Source organism: Taudactylus pleione, unplaced genomic scaffold, assembly GCF_031769625.1.
Source record: "Taudactylus pleione unplaced genomic scaffold, aTauple2 ptg000296l, whole genome shotgun sequence".
Lineage (NCBI taxonomy): Eukaryota > Metazoa > Chordata > Amphibia > Anura > Myobatrachidae > Taudactylus > Taudactylus pleione.
Window position 1 is genome coordinate 2,605,255 of NW_028284698.1, and position 19,190 is coordinate 2,624,444.

Consider the following 19,190-nt stretch of genomic DNA (forward strand, 5'->3'; position numbering starts at 1 on the left):
TGCGCATGCGTATGGGTTGTAATGCGCATGTGCAAACCAGTCATTGCGGTCGGAAGTCGTGCGCTCGCAAAACAGCGAAGGGCTGCTAATTTGATTGACAGAATGTACCGTTTGTGGGTGGTAACAGGGGAAGGTGCTTGAAAACAGGAGGGTGGAGATCCGAACGCAGGCGTGCCTAACGGTCAAAAGGGCGCTTAATGGGAGTGCATAATTAGTAAAGGAGCGTCATCGACCATGTCACTTGGTTGTCTTTTAGCCTGAACTGCTCGCAGTGATAGCGGTAGGAAAAAGCTACCACAAGCACTGCGAGCAGTTCAGATGCCTTTCGATGTTCCCGATTAATCTAATAAATACCGGAGATGACGTGTGATGCGAACAGCAAAGGGGCGTCTTTACAAAATAGTGAGCGCATTTTTCGTTCGCTCGCTCAGACATAGAGGCGTCAACAAACCGCAAAGAGCGAGCGCTCAATTTAAATAGCCGGCCCCTTTTTTGGAACGACCGTCCGCAAATAGCATTCGGGACTGAATCAGGCCCAGAGTGAGATATCTTTCTCAACTGTGAACTTGAACAAACCATATTGCAATGCAAGGGGTGTAAATACATAAGTTTTTTTACATGTGGAGTAAATACTGGCTGCTTTTGCATGAAGCCTAGAAATACTGCTCAGCTTTATTATTACTCTACAATTTAGATGTCAGTTTGGAAACACTCCTCCCAAATCTAAATCTCTCTGCACATTTTAAATCTGCCCCACCTGCAGTGCAGCATGTTTTCACCAAGATGATCAGCTGAAAGAGATATCAGGCCCTTAGCCCGGGGATTTGGGGGGGGGTTAGGTTTAATGACTCCCAGGGGGACTTAGGGTTAGGCACCTTCCCGGGGAAGGGTAGGCTAGGGGAAGGGGAGGTTAGGCACTAGGGGGGAGGTTAGGGTTAGGCACCCCCCCGAGTGGGTAGGGTTTGGGGTGCGGGGGGGGGTAGGTTTAGGCATCCATGGGGGGAGGTTAGGCACTAGGGGGGAGGTTAGGGTTAGGCACCCCTAAGGGAAGGTTAAGGTTAGGGGGGGAGGGGAGGGGAGGGGAGGAGCTGTAACCAGTGCTGTGTGGGTGTGGCCAGAGCCATGTGCATGTGTACCCCCCATACACTATCAGCCCCACTGTCTCCCTAAATAGATTAAAATAAAAGACTGCACCAGTTAGGGGGTTGGAAATCAGGTGGCAATGGCTAGCGTTCCCGAAAACGGGGGTTTTGCCCCCATTTTCTGGGAGAGGTGAGGTCAGTGCCTGCGTCTTCCGAAGTAGTGTTACCGGCCTCTGCTACGGAGCTGCAACGGTAATTCCGAGTAGCCTTCGGCTTACTCAGCCATGTAGCAAACCGATAGTTGCTATGGTGATCTGGTGATGTGTCTACAGACTTGGATCTGCGATGCTGTCAGGGGGCGTCTTTTGTCCTCACATGCATCCTGTGGTACGAACATATTTTAGCATCACTGCTGCGTCCAAAGACTAATAGCGTACAACTCTATATCAGGCACTATGCCCCATTCTGATTCAATAAGAGCTGGAGACACGGATCATGCTCAATGGGACACAAAGCAGAGAATAGGTGCTGGGCCCAACAGGACATAAAGCAGGCATGAGGTGGGGCCACTGGTGAAGGCTCGGGAGGGCGATATTCGGCCCTATTGCCCATCACTGCTTGCCGTATATATGTGTTACTTCGACATGGGGCATCAGAGTGGCGTTCCTTGTTGCTTCTTTAATAGGAAGCATTAATCTGTCCATGTAATGACAAAATCAAGTTCTTCACATGGCTAGTGTTCAACTCTTACATATATTGCTGTTTAAGATTGGGATGTGCAGCCCAGACCCTTTTTTTTTTTAGCTGTATATGTGTGTATATAAGGTACATTTGAAGGTGCTACCCCTTCTCTAGGGCTTTCACTCTTCCCACCTGCCCCAGGTGATTTTAATTGGTATGGGTCCTTTACATTGCAGTACCCACCTTATGAGGTTCGTGACGTGGTAGGTGGGCAAACATCTTTGGCCAAACATCTACTAAGAACCTTACTTTAAAAAATCATGTTAATTGTTGGGGTTTATTATAAATATTTTGATCATCAGAATGCTTAGAGGGCCTTATCGGGAATCTGTGCGTGTGCAGGACCCATTCTGCCAGTGTGCAGAATGGGTCTTGTGTAGTCACACGCAGACCCTTCAATGCCTCTGCCTGATTTACAGGCAGAGGCATTTAAGGGGCAGCGCAGGGGCGGCCGGCTTTCCCGGAAATGGGGGCGTGTCCGCTATTTTCCGGGAGTGGCAAACCCAGGTTCTATGTCGATCGACGCAGTGTCCTGGGCTCGCAAGCCAGCCTGCCTGAGTAAGCTGAGGCTTACTCAGCTGGCTGGCGGCCTGGTGCCATCCACCAACGCGACCATCGACCACTGATGGTCGTGATGGTGATATCAGCCTGCGACCTCCGTTGCAGTGCTGGGTACGCAAATGCAGCAGGGGGTGTTATACACCTCCTGCTGCATTTGAATATCAGCAAGGATGTAAATGTAGCTCGGATAAGTAATGCACAGGGGGCGTGATGCCTCCTGTGCATTACCATATCTGCAAGGATCGCAATTGCAAAGCTGCCTGCGTGCATACATCATATCTATAGCCTGCGTGCAGCTTTGCAATTATGATCCTTGCTGAATCAGGTCCTATATCTTGACTAGGTTGCTTCTATTTTTCAAATTAGTTTTTCTTTATGTACTCCAGCATATGACAATACAGAATAGAAATTACTATATTCTTGTATTTAAAGAAATTTTGTAGTATTTTTTTTTTTAAATATTGCAGCTTCATCATTCCTGTTACGTCTTGGCAGCTCTATTGCAATGCCTTGCTGACTCTGGCAACATCATTTAGCATACTTCTGCTTACTGCTGGTTGCACGGGTCAGCACGCCATAGCAATGTAGCTTTAGGGCCTTTGCTGGTAAGAGGAATATAAACAAAAAATGTATAGATGTATTAACTATTATCCAGGGTGCTTAGGACTTTGTATTATACAGATAAAGGGGGTTTCTGTAATCTGGAGCACCATGACTAAAATCTACTAAAATCTAGGGATGTGCAGGCTCGGATAGGTTCGAGTTTGCACGTGGAGTTCGGATTTTTCCCTCCAAAAAAACGGAACTCAGAACGAGGCAAAACGTCATCTTACATGGACGAACATCATCATTCCTGGACAAAAGACCAGGAATGATGAGGTTCGTCCATGTAAGATGACGTTTTGCCTCGTTCTGAGTTCCGTTTTTTTGGAGGGAAAAATCCGAACTCCACGTGCAAACTCGAACCTATCCGAGCCTGCACATCCCTACTAAAATCACACTGATAATTGTCACTGTGTTCTAGGGGTATGCGGTCAGGAAGCCGGTGGCCGACATGCCGACTGCTGGCTTCCCGACTATCCCAACGCCTGGCATACCGAACGAAGGTATGTCAGGCGTCGGGAGCAGACAGCCGTGGGGCGGGGAGGCTTAGGTTTAGGGGCTCCCGGGGAGGACTGAGGGTTAGGCACCCCCCCGGGACAGTCAGGGGAAGGGGGGGGTTAGGGTTCTGCACCCCCGGTGGGGAGGTTAGGGTTAGGCACCCCCCCCGGTAGGGTTAAGTCTAGGGTGCGGGGAGGGGGGGTTAGGTTTAGGCATCCCTGGGGCAGGGTTGGGGTTAGGGGGGGAGAAGGTTGGGGATAGTGTAGATCCTTGTCGGGATCTTTACTCTTCTGTCTTCCGGCGTTGGTATTGCATCCGCTGGGCTCACGTCCGGCGGTATGTTATACCGATTCCGTTCTAGGTACCTCCTGTCGTTAATTGATTAGCAATGCTTTTCACAATTACTAAAGGTGAAGATGTTCAATGATCATATCAGTGTGGGTGAGGCCATATCAGTGTGAGTGAGGCCATATCAGTGCGGGTGAGGCCATATCAGTGCGGGTGAGGCCATATCAGTGCGGGTGAGGCCATTGATGAACAACAGCACTGTTTGGGCCTGTCAGTTTTCCTGTTTATTATCATGCTCACTTGTAGCTTCCACTTCTTTTATCCCCAGCATCTCCTGGCCTCTCCTATCTCTCCCCTGGCCCTTCCCCATGAGGCCATGGTCCTTTTTCAGGTGCATCTTATGTCCCTATTTAAAAAATGGGAGGGGGGGTGCCAATGCTCTCTCTGACACAGGGCACCAAAAAGTCTAGTTACGGCTCTGCTTCACCACATGGTGTGTTAGTGTGTGTGTGTTTTCATGATTTTGGAGGGCTTTAGGTGAAATCCTTATAGGCACTCTCTCCCCAAGTTGTCAGAGGATCTCTCCTTAGAAGGAGAGGATGTCAAGCCCCCCTTAGCTTTCACAGAGCAGAAGATGTCTTTTCCCTCCTAAGGGGCATTTTGGTTCCGGGGTGCGTCCTCCTCCTCCTTTTGGACCCATCTCGTTAGCCCAGCTTTTTCACTGCAATTAGTGATTGAAGCACACACCTTTGTCTTCATAAAAAGAAGTAGATGCTGTATACATGGATTGTTTAGAATAAGCAATCTCATTTTGGGGGGGTTAGTTTCGAATGAATAATGGACATAAATAATTCTCCCCTTTAAGCTAGTAATGTTGCTGCAAAGCCAATGATAATCTTCCACATCACGAGTCCTGCCTTATAATAACTAGCTCACTGCACAACACTTTTTTTTTTCTTCTAGTTCCTGTAGTTTAACTATAATTTATATTTCTATGTACTGCAAAGAAAGTACAGTAACTTGCAACTATGTTTCTAGAATTGTGTGTTTGCTTGTCCTTGTGACCCAAAATGGAAGTGTAATGTGATCTGTTGCACCGACTTACCTAGATGGACTTCTCTGGTGTCCTCGACTATCCTTGTTAAACTTCGATGTGGTTCTCTCTGGAACCTGAAATGTGAAAACAAATTTATAATCCATGTCTGATTTCTGCTAGCCAATAGATTACTGTAGGGGTTTTCACAGACTGGAAAAGAATAAGAAATGAAACACACAGAGGAAGTCTTATATAGTTATGGGAAGTCACATTGGCATAAAAGGCTTGACACCAGCATCACATTGTACTTTGAAGGTCCACTAAGTCTATAATACATGTTGTTCCCATGTGTTGCAATTATTTTAAATGTTAAAGTTCATAAATAGCAGACATTGCAATCTTTTAAAGTGTAAAATAACCCTAAAAACCTTGCTATACACCTGCCCTTTTTATCAGCTATAAGAAGCTCCAAAACACAGGAGGCTTACCGACAGGGTCTATTGGTATTAAGTATATACAGTAGATTTCCAATAGGAACAGTATGTTAAATATTTTCTGAAACATATAGAAAATACTGCTTATAATGTTCACATACAGTATAATACAATGTACGTTTTGGGTTGGTGTCCCTTTAAACCAGTATTTATTTTTAATTCAGTTTTAAGTTTATATTGTCATGAAGCAGCTTTGAATAATACTATATACTATATATTTGCTTTACAACTCCATCCATCTCCAGCGTGAGCTGATTAGAGGAATATGCTATATGTGGGTTATACATGCATCAGATTTCTTATCATTGGGGAAAACAACGTCAGCTTTCAGTATGGTTCATTTATTTTTCTTAAGAGACATAAAAAGCTGTACTTCATATCTATGAAATTAGGATATGTGGATGGCGTTTACAGAACAGCCTCTGTTCCTCTGTAAGTCTCCGCTCTAGTTTATTTGTAGAGTTCTGAAGTTCTAATAGGTTTGAAAACATCATTTGCAATGCTTGGCTGAATTTTAGAGATACTTAGACACTGTCAAAAAGATTTATTCCCGTGTTTAGTCAGGCTAAGAAAATACACTAACGTTTTCTAATATAACATTAGCAATTGAATGTTTTTTTCTTCAAAATCTGGGGCATCATTAAACTATTTGCAAAATGAATTTACCTTTAAAAAAAGGAGACTTATGTCTTACAAGTGCTTTTCTTCAAACTCCAAAGGGGACACAGGGATTACGCTGGCATACAGGCTGGCAAATGGAGTCTGGGCACCCAACAGTTAATTTCTTCAGAATTGTGCAGCCCAGGCTCCTCCTCCCCTGTACCCCACCCCCCAGCCCAGGCAGGCCAGTCAAGTTAGCAAGCCCAAGGCAGGAGCGGGAAGAAGGAGGACCGGCACACACACAGACACAAACACCCGAAGAGACGGGGAAACCAGAAAACGAGGAAAAACCCAACCAGTCAGGTGCGTCGGGGTGAGTGCCCTGTGTCCTCTATGGTGTGCGAAGAAAAGGACTTAACAGGTAAGATGTAAGTCTCCTTTTCTTCTGCACTTTCCATAGGGGACACAGGGACTACGCTGGGGACGTTTCTAAGCAATCCCCCCTAAGAGATGGGACGCTCCAGAGCTGCACTGAGTACATGTCGCCCAAAAGCCGCATCCATGGAGGTGAAGGTATCAAATGCATAAAAGCGGATAAACGTGTGAACAGAAGACCACGTGGCTGCCTTGCAAAGCTGCTCCACAACTAGCTGCCCAAGAGGTACCAACCGACCTTGTGAAATGAGCAGTCTCGACGGCCGGGGCCGGAAGGTCCGCCGCCACTTGCGCGTGGTGGATGGTTAAGCGGGGCCAACTGACTAAGGTCTGCTTGGAAGCCGGCCAGCCTCACTTGTGGAAACCATAGAGAATGTAAAGGGGATCTGACTTGCGGATAACCCTGGTACAATCCACATAGATGCGGAGGGCCCATACAACATCTAAAGAGGCCTTATCCGCAGGATCTTCCGGAGACTGAAAAGCTGGGACCACAATCCGAAGAATGGCTGAAGAATGGCCTGGTCCGAGTGAAAGACCAGAAAGGGAGAGTGACACAACAGTGCGCTCAAGTCTGACACTCTCCAAGCCGAAGCAATAGCCAGAAGGAAAATAGATTTCCACATGAGTCAACGAAGGCCCACCGAATCCAAAGGCATGAAGGGAGGTGAATGAAGAGCCCGAAGCACCAGGGACAAGTCCTACGGAGCCACCAGAGTAACAAACGGAGGCTGCACGTGAAGAACTCCCTGAAAGAAGGTACGCATCAAGGCAATCTGTCTCTGAAAGAGAACCAAAAAGGGCAGAGACTTTGTACTTTTAAGGAAGACAGACAAAGACTATAATCCAGTCCGGCCTGTAGAAATAAGAGTGAAAACTCGGGAAAGCCTGAATGATCTGGGGTTAAGACCCCTGGAAGAAAACCAGGAAAAGTATGCATGCCAAATCCGATGATAAACTCTAGCAGATGAAGGCTTCTGCACATTGAACATGGTGCGAGTGACTGACCGCAAAAAACCTTTAGCTCTCAAGATGGATGTCTCAAGGACCACCCCGTCAAAGTGAGGTGAGTCTGGTCCAGGTGAAAGCATGGACCCTGAGACAGAAGATCCGACCATAGAAGAAGAAGCAGTGGAGCATCAATGGAGAGGCACAGAAGATCTGCATTCCAAGCCCTCTGCAGACAATCAGGAGCTACCAGAATCATAGTGCCACCTTCCAACTTGAACTTGCAGAAAACTCCCAACAGAAGTGAGATATCAGAGGGAATATGTACATGAGATTGAAAGACCACCAAACTGCCAAGGCATCCACCAGAAGAGCCTCCAGGTCTCTGGTGCAAGATCCGTACTTTGGTACCTTTTGGTTGTACTGAGACGCCATGAGATCGATGTCGGGAAGGCCTCAGTGATGAACTAGAAGCTGAAAGACGTCCGAACGAAAGGCCCACTCACCTGAGTGGATGTCCTGATGCCTTAGAAAGTCCGCTTCCCAATTTTGGACCCCCGAATGAAAACCGCCAACAGAACTGGAACATGATGCTCCATTCAATGGAGAATGCGACTCGCCCTCTTTCATGGCGCAGCGACTGCGAGTGCTGCCCTGATGGTGGTTTATGTAAGTGATGGTCACGTTGTCTGATTGTACCTGGACTGTGGGTGGTGCTGAAGGAATTGCTGAGCCTGACAGAGAGCCTTGAAGATGGCTCAAAATTCCAGTACATTGATCTGGAGACAGCTCTCCTGAGCCATCCATCGACCCTGGAAGGACTGCTGGCAGGTCACAGCTTCCCACCCACAAAGACTGCCACCCGCGGTGAGAAGTACCCAGTACAGAATCCCGAAGGGGCAACCCCTGTCCAAGTGGGAGCTCTGGAGCCACCACGCAAGGGAAAGACTAACCTCCCGAGATAGGACAATTGTCTGCGGCTTGATCGATTAATGAATGAATTATGGACATCTTAACATCTGTAGGAGTCCAAGTCAATGACAAGAAGATTGCTATGGCGATGCTACAAAATCTAATGTCTGAAACATATTTTCTAGAAGTAGCTTAAGAATCTAGTACAGCTAAGCTATCAACAGAAATCATTAGAACCAAAGTTCTGCAGTTCCAGGAATGCATTCCAGTTGAGTTAAGTGCTGAGAATACTGCATTACACCCTAGTAGTACAGTACAAATTCCAAAAAGTTCAAGTATTAATGCTTCGTATTTCACAGAATAGGACACAAAGATTCTGAATGCAAATTGAAAAATATAAATGCAGCACAGCAAAAGAAGCATGGCAGCAACAAAAGAGACAGCTTTAAGTGTCAATTGCAAAAGAGATTGTTGGAAGGTACACTGGGCACTGGAATAACACTGTGGGTGCTGGAGGGACACTGTGGGGGCTGGATTAACACTGTGGGGGCTGGATTAACACTGTGGGGGATGAAGGGACACTGGGGACTGGAATAACACTGTGGGGGCTGGAGGGACACTGTGGGGATGAAGGGACACTGGGGACTGGAATAACACTGGAGATGGGCTAGAGGAGCACTGGGGGACCGGAGGGACACTGGAGATGGGCTGGAGAGACAGAAGGAGTCTGGGGATTGAAAGACAAAAGGGAGCTGGAGAGACATGGAGGAAGTGGCTGGAGATTATCCACAATTGATAGGATTAGAAGGAAAAGGCTCGGGACAGGAATCTTTATTCTAAAGAAACATTACTGATACAGATGGTACAAAATTATCAAATACAGTTAAATAATATAATATTGTTTGATCAGGGAAGTTCACATGTTGCCCTGCTCTAAAACTTCTGTGACCTAGTATTATATGGCCGAAGCTCTGCTACATGACAATGACATTGGTTATAATCCTACACAAACAGGCATCTTTCTGACAATGTGATCTCCTACGTGAATAGTGAATACTGATTGTCACCATCTGCCCAGGGAGGAACAATTTCTTCAGAGGTTCCCCGTTGCAGAGAAACCACATACAGGGTAGGCAAACTCTCAAGCGATAGACCTGTGCCTGCCGGGGACGTCTCCAAACAATGAGTGTACTGGGTCCTATGATTTCTGTTGCAGGACATTTGAGACCATGGGTTATATTTACGAAAGGTTGATTTTGATCAATTTTAAATCAATCAAAATCTATCAAAGTTGTGTTTTAGGTCTAGATCACACATTTACTAATATTTAAAAAAAAAAAAAAATCTAACTTTTAGTAAATATATCACCATGTGAGGCCGGGATGAATTTTGGAGCAGATGTAAACATGTGTTCACTTATCTCTTTAGTTCCGATCACACCATGGTAGTATTGTTTGTCGGTGTTTCTACATACAATATCTATATGTTGCTGCCGGTGTTTGCATGTCGGTATTTTTGTGTTCAGCATTGTGACAGTTGTAGGTTTGTCGGTATTTCAGATGTTGGATTACAAGTTCTGTCTGTATTTTTCTGTGCCAGTATTTGGGATCTCTGTATTTTTGTGTCCTGTATTTTTCCTTTGGAGCAGAGCAGAGGTGTAGTCACTGGCCGGACAGCAGGAGGGAAGTAGAGGTGTGGGCGGGGCTGCGTGTTGCCTCTTTATGGCAATAGGTAACACGCAGCTAATGCTAGAACATTGTGTATGGCAGTCAAGCCTGTAGAGTTTCATGTCCGGACCCCAGTAAATTTCAGAAGGTGTGGCCTAATCACGAGTTGTCCCCATACCTCCCTTTCAGAAATAGTAATTGCACATCCGCAAAGCGCTGTGAGCCCCTCAGCCAGAGGTAAATACCTCCTACCCCAGTACAGGCGAAGGAAACTTCTGCTGCTGCTCAGCAGCAGCAGCCTCTCTCCCCAGCTCTGGGCAGCAGTGCTGACAGGTCAGAGGGAGGGGGAGGCAGACCTGGGCCCCTCCGACAATCACAATACTGAGAAAATTTTAAAATTTTATGTGGTTCTGTGAGTATTATTCATGCTTTACCTGAGACAGCTTACACCAGGGGTCTTCAACCTTTGGCTCTCCAGCTGCTGTGTAACTACACATCCCAGCATGCCCTGTCACCGTTTTGATATAACAGCATGCTAAAACTGTGGCAGGGCATTCTGGGATCTGTAGTTCCACAGCAGCTGGAGGGCCGAAGGTTGAAGACCCCTGGCTTACACAATATACAGTATACAAAACAATGTGTTCCATGTCCTTAAAGAATTATAACAATACAATGCTTTAAAGTTCATGTCTATGGAAACAAATATAATTTATAGTATGTCCCCTTCTATAAAAGCAGCATAATGTTGGAGTGATGGTGTTGAAGACCCTTTGGCACCATGGTGACAGAAAAAATAATTTTTAGCTGAACAGCAGTGAACCAAAGTATTGTCCATCTCAAATCCTCTATTTGGGACAGTGGTATTTACTAAATAATTCCTAAACTTATATTTTAGTTCTTTACATATGGTCAGATACCCCTTATTAGTGCACTATTACGAATAAAATCAGTGCAAGTTAGTTAGGACTGTGCATTAGTGACCTATAACTGTGCACATTTCCCCTCTTAACCTAGCCCTAGAGTACTCTCTCACAGGCTGAGCATCATTATACAATACAGCATCAGACTACAGAAACAAAGAATCAGTAGGTAAATCTCTGAGGCACTATAAGTAATCTGTAATGCAGTACCTATGACGTGAATTGCAGAATATTAAGAAAAGGGCATTCCCCTCTACCTTAGGAGGCTGTTCTTCAACCTGCAGGGCGCTCCAGAACACATCATCTTTTCCCGGGGTCAGAGGAGTTATGACCATGTCAGAGAGGGAGCTGCTGTAGTGATTGTCTCTACTGGAGCGGAGATTTTCATTCTTTATTTAAGAGAGATAACAAATACAAACACATGGATGAAATAATAATGTTGAATCACAGGCGGCCGCACTGAATGAGCAAACTATTTCCATCTTGCTCTCCAGAGAGTAAAAGTTATACATAATGATGTTATCCTTTTCCTTGATAGTCTTGAGGAAGTACATGGATAAACTAAAAGCTCCCGTGAGCAAGGCCATCCTCACACGTTTGTATCGATTTGCTCTTTTTATGTATAAATGTCAGTGTACATCGTACAAACTGTACATCACTACTAAAGCTAACATAGGGTAGTATTAATAATGAAAGTAATTATTCTGGATAACTTTTAATGGGGGGGAAATTAGTAGATTGGCAATGTAATGGTCTGTCGTTGTTTTTGGTGAAGCTTTAATCAATATTTTACATTTAGACATTTTAAATAAAATCCTGCAGTGGTCTCATTTTCCACTTTTTGATTACACTTGGGACTGGTACAACCTGTCAATCCACGACTAGACAAACATTGAGTCTACTTAAAAACAGGTGCCCAATACTCTTGAGTAATTGGTAATATTAAAATGTCACTTTTATTCAATGATTTAAAATAAAACTGCAAGAAAGGTTTTGTGCCAGCGAAATCTGAAACTAAAGTATTGGTACGTTAAAAAAGTAAGAAAAAAGTATTTTAAAATCAAAATCGGAAACGGTGGCCCCCGTGCTTTGGTTTTGGATCTGTATCTCCTTTGTGTTTTGGATCTGAATTTGGTTTTGGCAAAACCACCTTTTTTGGTTTTGGATCTGTTTTTTTTCTAAATTTTTTTTTATAAAAACAGCTAAAATCACATAATTTGGGCCTGTTTTTGTTCCTACAGTATTGTTAATCTCAATAACATTGATTTCCACTCATTTCCAGTCAATGTTGACCACCTTACAGCTCACAATATTGATGTCATCCAGTTTAAGCCAAAAGGTTGCATCCAACTAGCTGGCTGACTAAGCTAAGTGACAGCAGTGGGCAGCACTAACATGTGGCAGTTCAGCTTCCAACATGGCACATAGTGGTACTGCAGCAGTAGACAGGATGGCAGTTTAATAAACTATATGACCCCATAGGAAGTTTAAAAACCAAGAATGTTTTCATTAATCAAGAACTAGGTCAGAGGCCTGAGGGAATTGGAATATGTTTAAGGACTAAAGTCAGAGAAAGGACGGAAGGATTGATTTAGCTTTTAATTTATTTATTTTAATGTTTTGATTCTTAAAAAAATTATGAGGGAAGATCAGTGTAGGAACAAAAGACATGTTTGATCTGGAGGAGGTTAGAAATGCAGAAATAGAAATGCAGTGGCCCTTGTTGTGGCGGTGCTGCTAGTACACACTGTAAACAGACATTTACTTTGTGCTCAGGGAGGTTGTTAGGGAAAATGGGACCAAGACTTGCTGTTTACATCAGAGGAAAGCAGCCTGTAGCTCTCCAGCTGAACTAGAACTCCCAGCATCCATGATGTTTGCCGGGCCTATTGGAAGTTATTTGTCAACAACAGGTGGCGTGTCTCAGTTTACCTCAGCCGGCTTTACGCACTGTATGTAATTTTTGGACATATTTGGCATTCAGCAACCACATGTAAAATATTTCAGCTGCTGTGGCAGTTCAACTTCCAACATGACACATCAGGAAACAAATGTTTTTATTATTCAAGAGGCCTGAGGGAGTTGGAGTATGTATGTAGTTGAAGGCAGGTAAAGGAAGGGTTGATTAGTAGCAAATTTAATAAAAAATTTTGATTCCGCAGCAAATTTATGAGGGAAGAGGGGAGGAGGCATTTACAAAAAAATATTAAATCATTCACATTGGTCCTTGCCCAGAAAAATCCTTGAGCTGCTGCTGCTCCTGGGAGTGGATCTTCATCCCAGTAGTAGTTTAAAAAACAATTGACTGTTAAACAATCCTTTGCAAGGTGGAGCAAGTATGACAGCAGTCTCCCAGTTGAACAGTGGATCACTGACGCCATAACATCTATGCTAGTATTAGATGTGCATCCAATATCCGCCAATAATGCAGTGGGTTTTAGTTTTAGACAGTTAATTGAGGTCGTGTGTACCAGCTACCAAATCCATCTAGATTCCACTTCACTAGAAAAGCAATTCCAAGCCTGTACAGTTAAAAAAAAGTGTCCTCCAAAATGCCATTGTATCCACTGTCTACTTAACCACAGATATGTGGACAAGAGGAACAGATCACATGACTGTAACAGCCCACTGGGTGGGTGTATTGCCTTCAGCGGCACCAACAGCAGCAGCAGCATCTAAGAAACAGCAGCTCATTCAGAGGCAGTGTACTCTGTGTATCACCAGTTTCACTAAGAGGCATACCACTAACAACCTTTTAGGAAAACTCAGGGAAGTCATTGGACTCATAGTTTCTGACAATGCCACCAATATTGTGAGAGCATTACAGCTGGGTGAATTCCAACATGTCCTACATTTTTCTCAAGCAATCAACTTGGTGGTGCAAATTATTTTTTTAAATGACAGGGCCATGCAGGAGATGGTTTCTCTGGCCCAAAAAATTTCTGGACATTTTCGCCATTCAGCAGGTGCATGTAAAAGATTGCAGCACCTGCAAGAAATGTTGAATTTGCCCTGCCACCAGTTGAAGTAAGATAATGTTACAAGGTGGAACTCCACCCTTTATATGCTTCAGCGGATGGAGGAACAGCAAAAAGCCATCCAAAGCAACACCGCAAACCATGACATAGGAAGAGGTGGGGGAATGTACCTTACTCAAGCTCACTGGAAAATACTTTCCGTGTTGTACAAAGTGCTGAAACCCTTCGAAGTAGTCACCTGTGAAGTGAGTTCAGATACTGCCAGCTTGAGTTTGGTAATTCTCCTAATTAGACTGTTGGAAAAGCAACTTGAGAAACTGATGGAGAAGCTGAAATGAAACGATTCTGCAATGTACGTTGGACTTGTAGATCAAGTCCTTTATTCACTTCACCAGGAACCAAGGGTTGTCAGGACCTTCCAATTGGATCAATACATTTTGGCGACCGTGCTCAATCCTATTTAACTTGTATGTCGTGTCTTTCTTCCCAATAGACACAGATCTGAAAAGATGCAAAGACCTGTGGTAAACAAATTGTCAGCTCAAGTGGCATGTGATGCATTGATGGCTCCTCCTTCAGTTTCTCCAGCAAATGCGGCTGCCAAGGAAAAACTAAACTTTCCCAACAGACCCACTGGTGATACAGGGGAGTCAACACCACCAAGTTTTGACATCTGGTTGGGTCTAAAAGAATTGCCTACAATTAAATTAATGAGACCTCTACAGTGACTCCATCTGATATGGCCACCATTCAAAGAATGGTTGAGGACTATTTTTAATGATAGCATCCAAATAGGCATGTCAGACAGTCCGTTTGACTACTAGCAGGAAAAAAAGGCAATTTGGAGGCCTTTGCACAAACTGGCTTTGCTTTACTGGAGCTGCTAACCATCCAGTGTGTAATCCGAATGAGTTTTCAGCACAACCGGCAACCATGTCGGCAATTGGCATAGGAGGCTACTTCCTCAAAATGTGGAAAAGATGATGTTCATCAAAATGAACTTCAAAATCAATGGGGAAGACCTTTACCGCCAATTACATCCAAAAATTACAGAGACACCTGTAATGGTGGATTCCAGCGGGAACGAACTAATATTGTGTGAAGAAAGATGATGTAGACGCTGATGAGGGTGAGGAACCAGATGATGATGGCAACAACATCTTGCCTCTGTAAAGCCAGTTTGTGCATGTAGAGATCATCGCCAGCAATGTCAGCTGCCCATTTGTAGCTTGTCTTCTAGGGGCCCAAACAAACCAATCACTTCATTATTGAGGATATTATTGATGAAGGTGTTGGTGGTGAAGATGGCAATGGCAGGTGCTTGGATCTAGCGGAGAGAAGGGAGGTAGCTGATGCTGGACTGCTTCTTGGTACTTCTTTAGCCAAAGTTTCTGAATTTAGAAAAAACTTTTATGAAGGATGCGCTGCAGATGGAGTAACAGGGAGGAGGTTCCTAAATGGTTAAGGTTCCTACCTCTGCTTATTCTGGCTATACAAAGGGTATGTATGGTTTGACAATTTTTGTCCGGTTTGGGTAGAAATAATTCCACACATAAGAAGTGGATTTTTTTGTCTTATGCCCAGACATGACCATGGGATTTTCCTTATCATGGGCAACAACTGTTTCTTCCACTTGTGCCTGATTTACACAAACAACATCCTCATCAACAACATCATCATCATCAACATCTTCCTCATCCTGGTGCACTTCCACAGAAGCATCCTCGATTTCAGATGTCAGCATGTTCACTTGTGCTTAGATCATCATAAGAGGCAGAACCACCAGTCATAAATAAAGGCCTTTCCTTGCCACTTTGTGTGGTGAAAGGCAAATTGAAAATTTTAGGTGTTTCTGCAGCTAACTTTCCCTTTGATGTTATTTTACTTTACCACTGTAAAAGAGTGGTTCTTTGATTTTAGATACCTTGACTTAAGCCCTATATGCCCCTGGGCATCGGCTTTAGTAGATGATGTAGATGGACTAGTATCATCATGACTGGTGGCACTGGCAGTTGCTCCAGCACTAGTATGTGGTTCATGCTCTCCTTTTAACTGATTGTTCTCCGTATCAACAAACCAAATAAAGTGGGGTACAGCACACATGTCAATTTGCACCAATTTTAAAATATTACACTGCGGTATCAATGACCTACAGTGTCACAAGATTTTTTATGCATAAGAAAATAACACACCGTGTTACCACTTAGTGTCACAAGATTTTTTATGAGTAAAACATTGCGCTACCACTTAGTGTCACAATATTTTTTATGAATAAGAAATGAACACACTGCGCTACCACTTAGGTGTCACAAGATTTTTTATGAATAAGAATAACACACTGCCCTACGACTAAGTGTCACAATACGCGAATGATAAACTGCGGTCTGGCTGGCAGTGTCACTGAACAATAATAGCCTAGCTATCACACACATACAACAAAACTGAAAAAAAAAGACATTTTTATTTTTTGTGGAATGCTAATTTTATTTAACGTTTATATTTTTTTTTACACTGGGGAAGAGCGCCCCTGGACGAAGCAGCAGCCCCTTGTTGGACAACAAAGCACCCCTCCGGAGTGCGGACAGACCTCCTGCAGAGTCACAAATACCTGGATGATAAACTGAGGTCTGGCCAGCAGTGTCACCGAACAATAATAGCGTAGTTAGCACAAGCACAATAAAAAAGATCTTTTATTTTTTGTGGAATGATAATTATTAATTTTAATTAACTTTTTTTTTTTACACTGGGGAAGAGCACCCTTGGATTGACAGAGCACCCCTGGACAACACAACACCCTTTTATGTTCTGCAGCCCTAGCCCCTTAATAGACAGGACAACAGAGCAGCCACCATTTATGTACTGCAGCCCCAGGCCCTTTATGGACAACACAGCCGCAGCCCTTTATTTACTGCAGCCTCCCCAGCCCCTTGATTGACAGGACAACAGTGACACAGCAGCACCACCTCCCTTTACGTACTGCAGCCCCAGCCCCTTCATGGATAACACAGCAGCAGCCATTTATTTACTGCAGCCGCCCCAGCCCCTTCATTGACAGGACCACAGTGACAAAGCAGCCACCCCCCCCCTTTATGTACTGCAGTCCCAACCCGATAACACTGCATCCTTGAACAGACAGAGCAGCACAGAGTACGTCTGTTCTCTACACTATCCACAGCCGGAGTGAAAATGGCACCGATCACCAGGACGTTTATAGAATCCAAAACCTGCGAGAATGCGACAGCGGGATGAGGATGTTTTGCCTCGTTTTGGATTCAGAGTTAGGCGGGAAAACCTGAGCGGGACTCGGATGCTACTCGGCTCCCCTCTGTTCGGGTGGGTTCGGTTCTCGGAGAACCAGACCCACTCATCTCTAATTATAGTCATCATTATGAAATCAGTCTGAATTCAAGTTGGATCTGCTAGAGTAGAGCTTTAGTGCCTTGGCACTGCAGCTGGTGTGGCCAAAGGCTGGAATGTGTTTTTATGACTCTTGGTCTAATTCAGAGATGGACGCAACTACTGTGCTATAATATGCTAACGCCTGCAGGAGGTGTCTGAAGGTAAAAGATACCTCCCGCCGGCATCACAGATCTAGTTGTTGTGTCCGAAGATGTTTGTAGCATTGACCATCTTAGTAAGTCAATGCTTACTCAGACTGGCCATCTTCTGCCCTTTGTTAGGTAAGGAAATCTGCACCCTCCAATGCAGACTCTGGCCTCTGCACGCTCAAAAAATGGGGGTGACTCGACCCCGTTTCCAGGAATGCAGACCAACAACACCCCATCCTCTCCCACAAATGACAGCAGTATGTCAATCATGCTGCAGCTTAGGGGCACTGCATGCTAACACACAGGACTCATTCTTCACATACACAGAACGAGTCCTGCAGATGTGCAAAACCCACAAAAACGGGAGATGTGCGTAAACCATCGGATTTACGTACTGTACATCTCTGAATCAGGTCTTTGGAGTCCACAACTGTTGAAGAGCAACTCTTATCAAAGCCTGCTCTAAAGAAAATGAATGCACTATGTTATAACTTATTAAAATAATGTTACGTTCAAAAGTTGCAGTACACTGTTCCAAAATATATTGCCCATTAGTAATACTGGGGTCTGAAATGTAGCTTAACAGCACTGTTTCTCAAACCATCATAACTCCTTAAAATGGCTGTGAGAAAAAAGGTCATTCTGTGTCAAGTGGACCTATTTTGAAAATCGTCTCCACTTGACCATCTCCGATTTTGATGAAATTTTGTATGAAGGTCGGTATATATGTAGAACTAACTTTGGTAAAGTTTCAGTTAACAGTATGCAATAGTAGTGGAGTTGTAGCCCTGGTAGTGGAGGTAGGTGAAACTCACCGACTCTGCTGTGCACATTCAGCAATGTTCAAGTAATTGCTGTGGCAGATCTATGAGAGCAGAAGATGTGAAAGTGCACATGCTTATACAACTTTTGATGCTGATTTAAAAAAATCGCAGCCTCAAGGCTTACAAAAAAGTACTTTTTTGATAGTATGAGGCCAAAGTAGGCCAAAAAATCAATAGTGTAATATTTTTCTGGAATTCAGTTACCGGTACCCATATCTCCAAAGGTAAACATTGTTTTAGTATGACATTAGTATAGCTAACTACCCAAGTGGACACCATCACAGTCATAAAATAACAGACTTTAAACTTATTTATTCACTGTGATAATGTCATCTAAACTTGCTTTCACAAATCACGCATTAAATTTTCCGCCATCTTTGAAGTCTAATAGCCAAAAAGAAGCATAACCGATTTTCTTGAAACAGCATTCATTAAAAAGAGCAGACTTTAAACTTCAACATATATGTTTTCTGGTTAGGCCTCAGAAGGAAAAGAGCAGGCTTTAAAGTTAGGTCACTTTCGGCTTACGCAGTACTTCATATTATGGACAAAAAAGTATGCTTAAATGGCTGTAACTATAAGGCAATGAGCGTTTGAAACTGGTAATTTAGTCACAGCTATACATATTTTGGTGCTCATTTAAAAAATATTTATTAGGAGTAATAAAGACCAATATTTTTTTGATAACTTAAGATGAAAGGTATAAAGAAAAACGGTGACGACTACTTTGACAAGATTTAATTAAAATTGTTAATTTGTAATAAAACTTTAATATGTTGCGTTGGTCCATGGTGGCTTTGCCACTACCACTTCCTAAAGAAATGGTAACCCATCACCTAGGGGACACGCCCTATAGCCATGTAACAGCCACGGGTGGGTCTCTTTCCCAGGATCCCAAGCCTGAAATTGGGTTTCTCTTCCACAGGTTTCCAAGCCTACTGAAATTGGATTTATTTTCCATAGGATTCCAAGCCTAAAACTGAGTGTCTTTTGCCAAGGATCCAAAGCCTGATTTTGGGTTTCTTAATGCTTCCCAAGCCAGAGCTATTGCTTGA

At 43.9% G+C, this 19,190-nt stretch overlaps 1 protein-coding gene across 1 annotated transcript in view; it reads right to left on the minus strand.

The window, feature by feature from the left end:
- Window positions 1-19,190, minus strand: part of NRK (Nik related kinase) — a 297,272-nt gene that overhangs the window by 108,098 nt on the left and 169,984 nt on the right. The window contains exons 17-18 of the mRNA XM_088482879.1: window positions 11,043-11,174; window positions 4,879-4,943 (exon numbers count right to left, since the gene is read on the minus strand). Coding sequence (XP_088339005.1) covers window positions 4,879-4,943; window positions 11,043-11,174 — 197 coding nt within the window. The remainder of the gene's footprint in view (window positions 1-4,878; window positions 4,944-11,042; window positions 11,175-19,190) is intronic.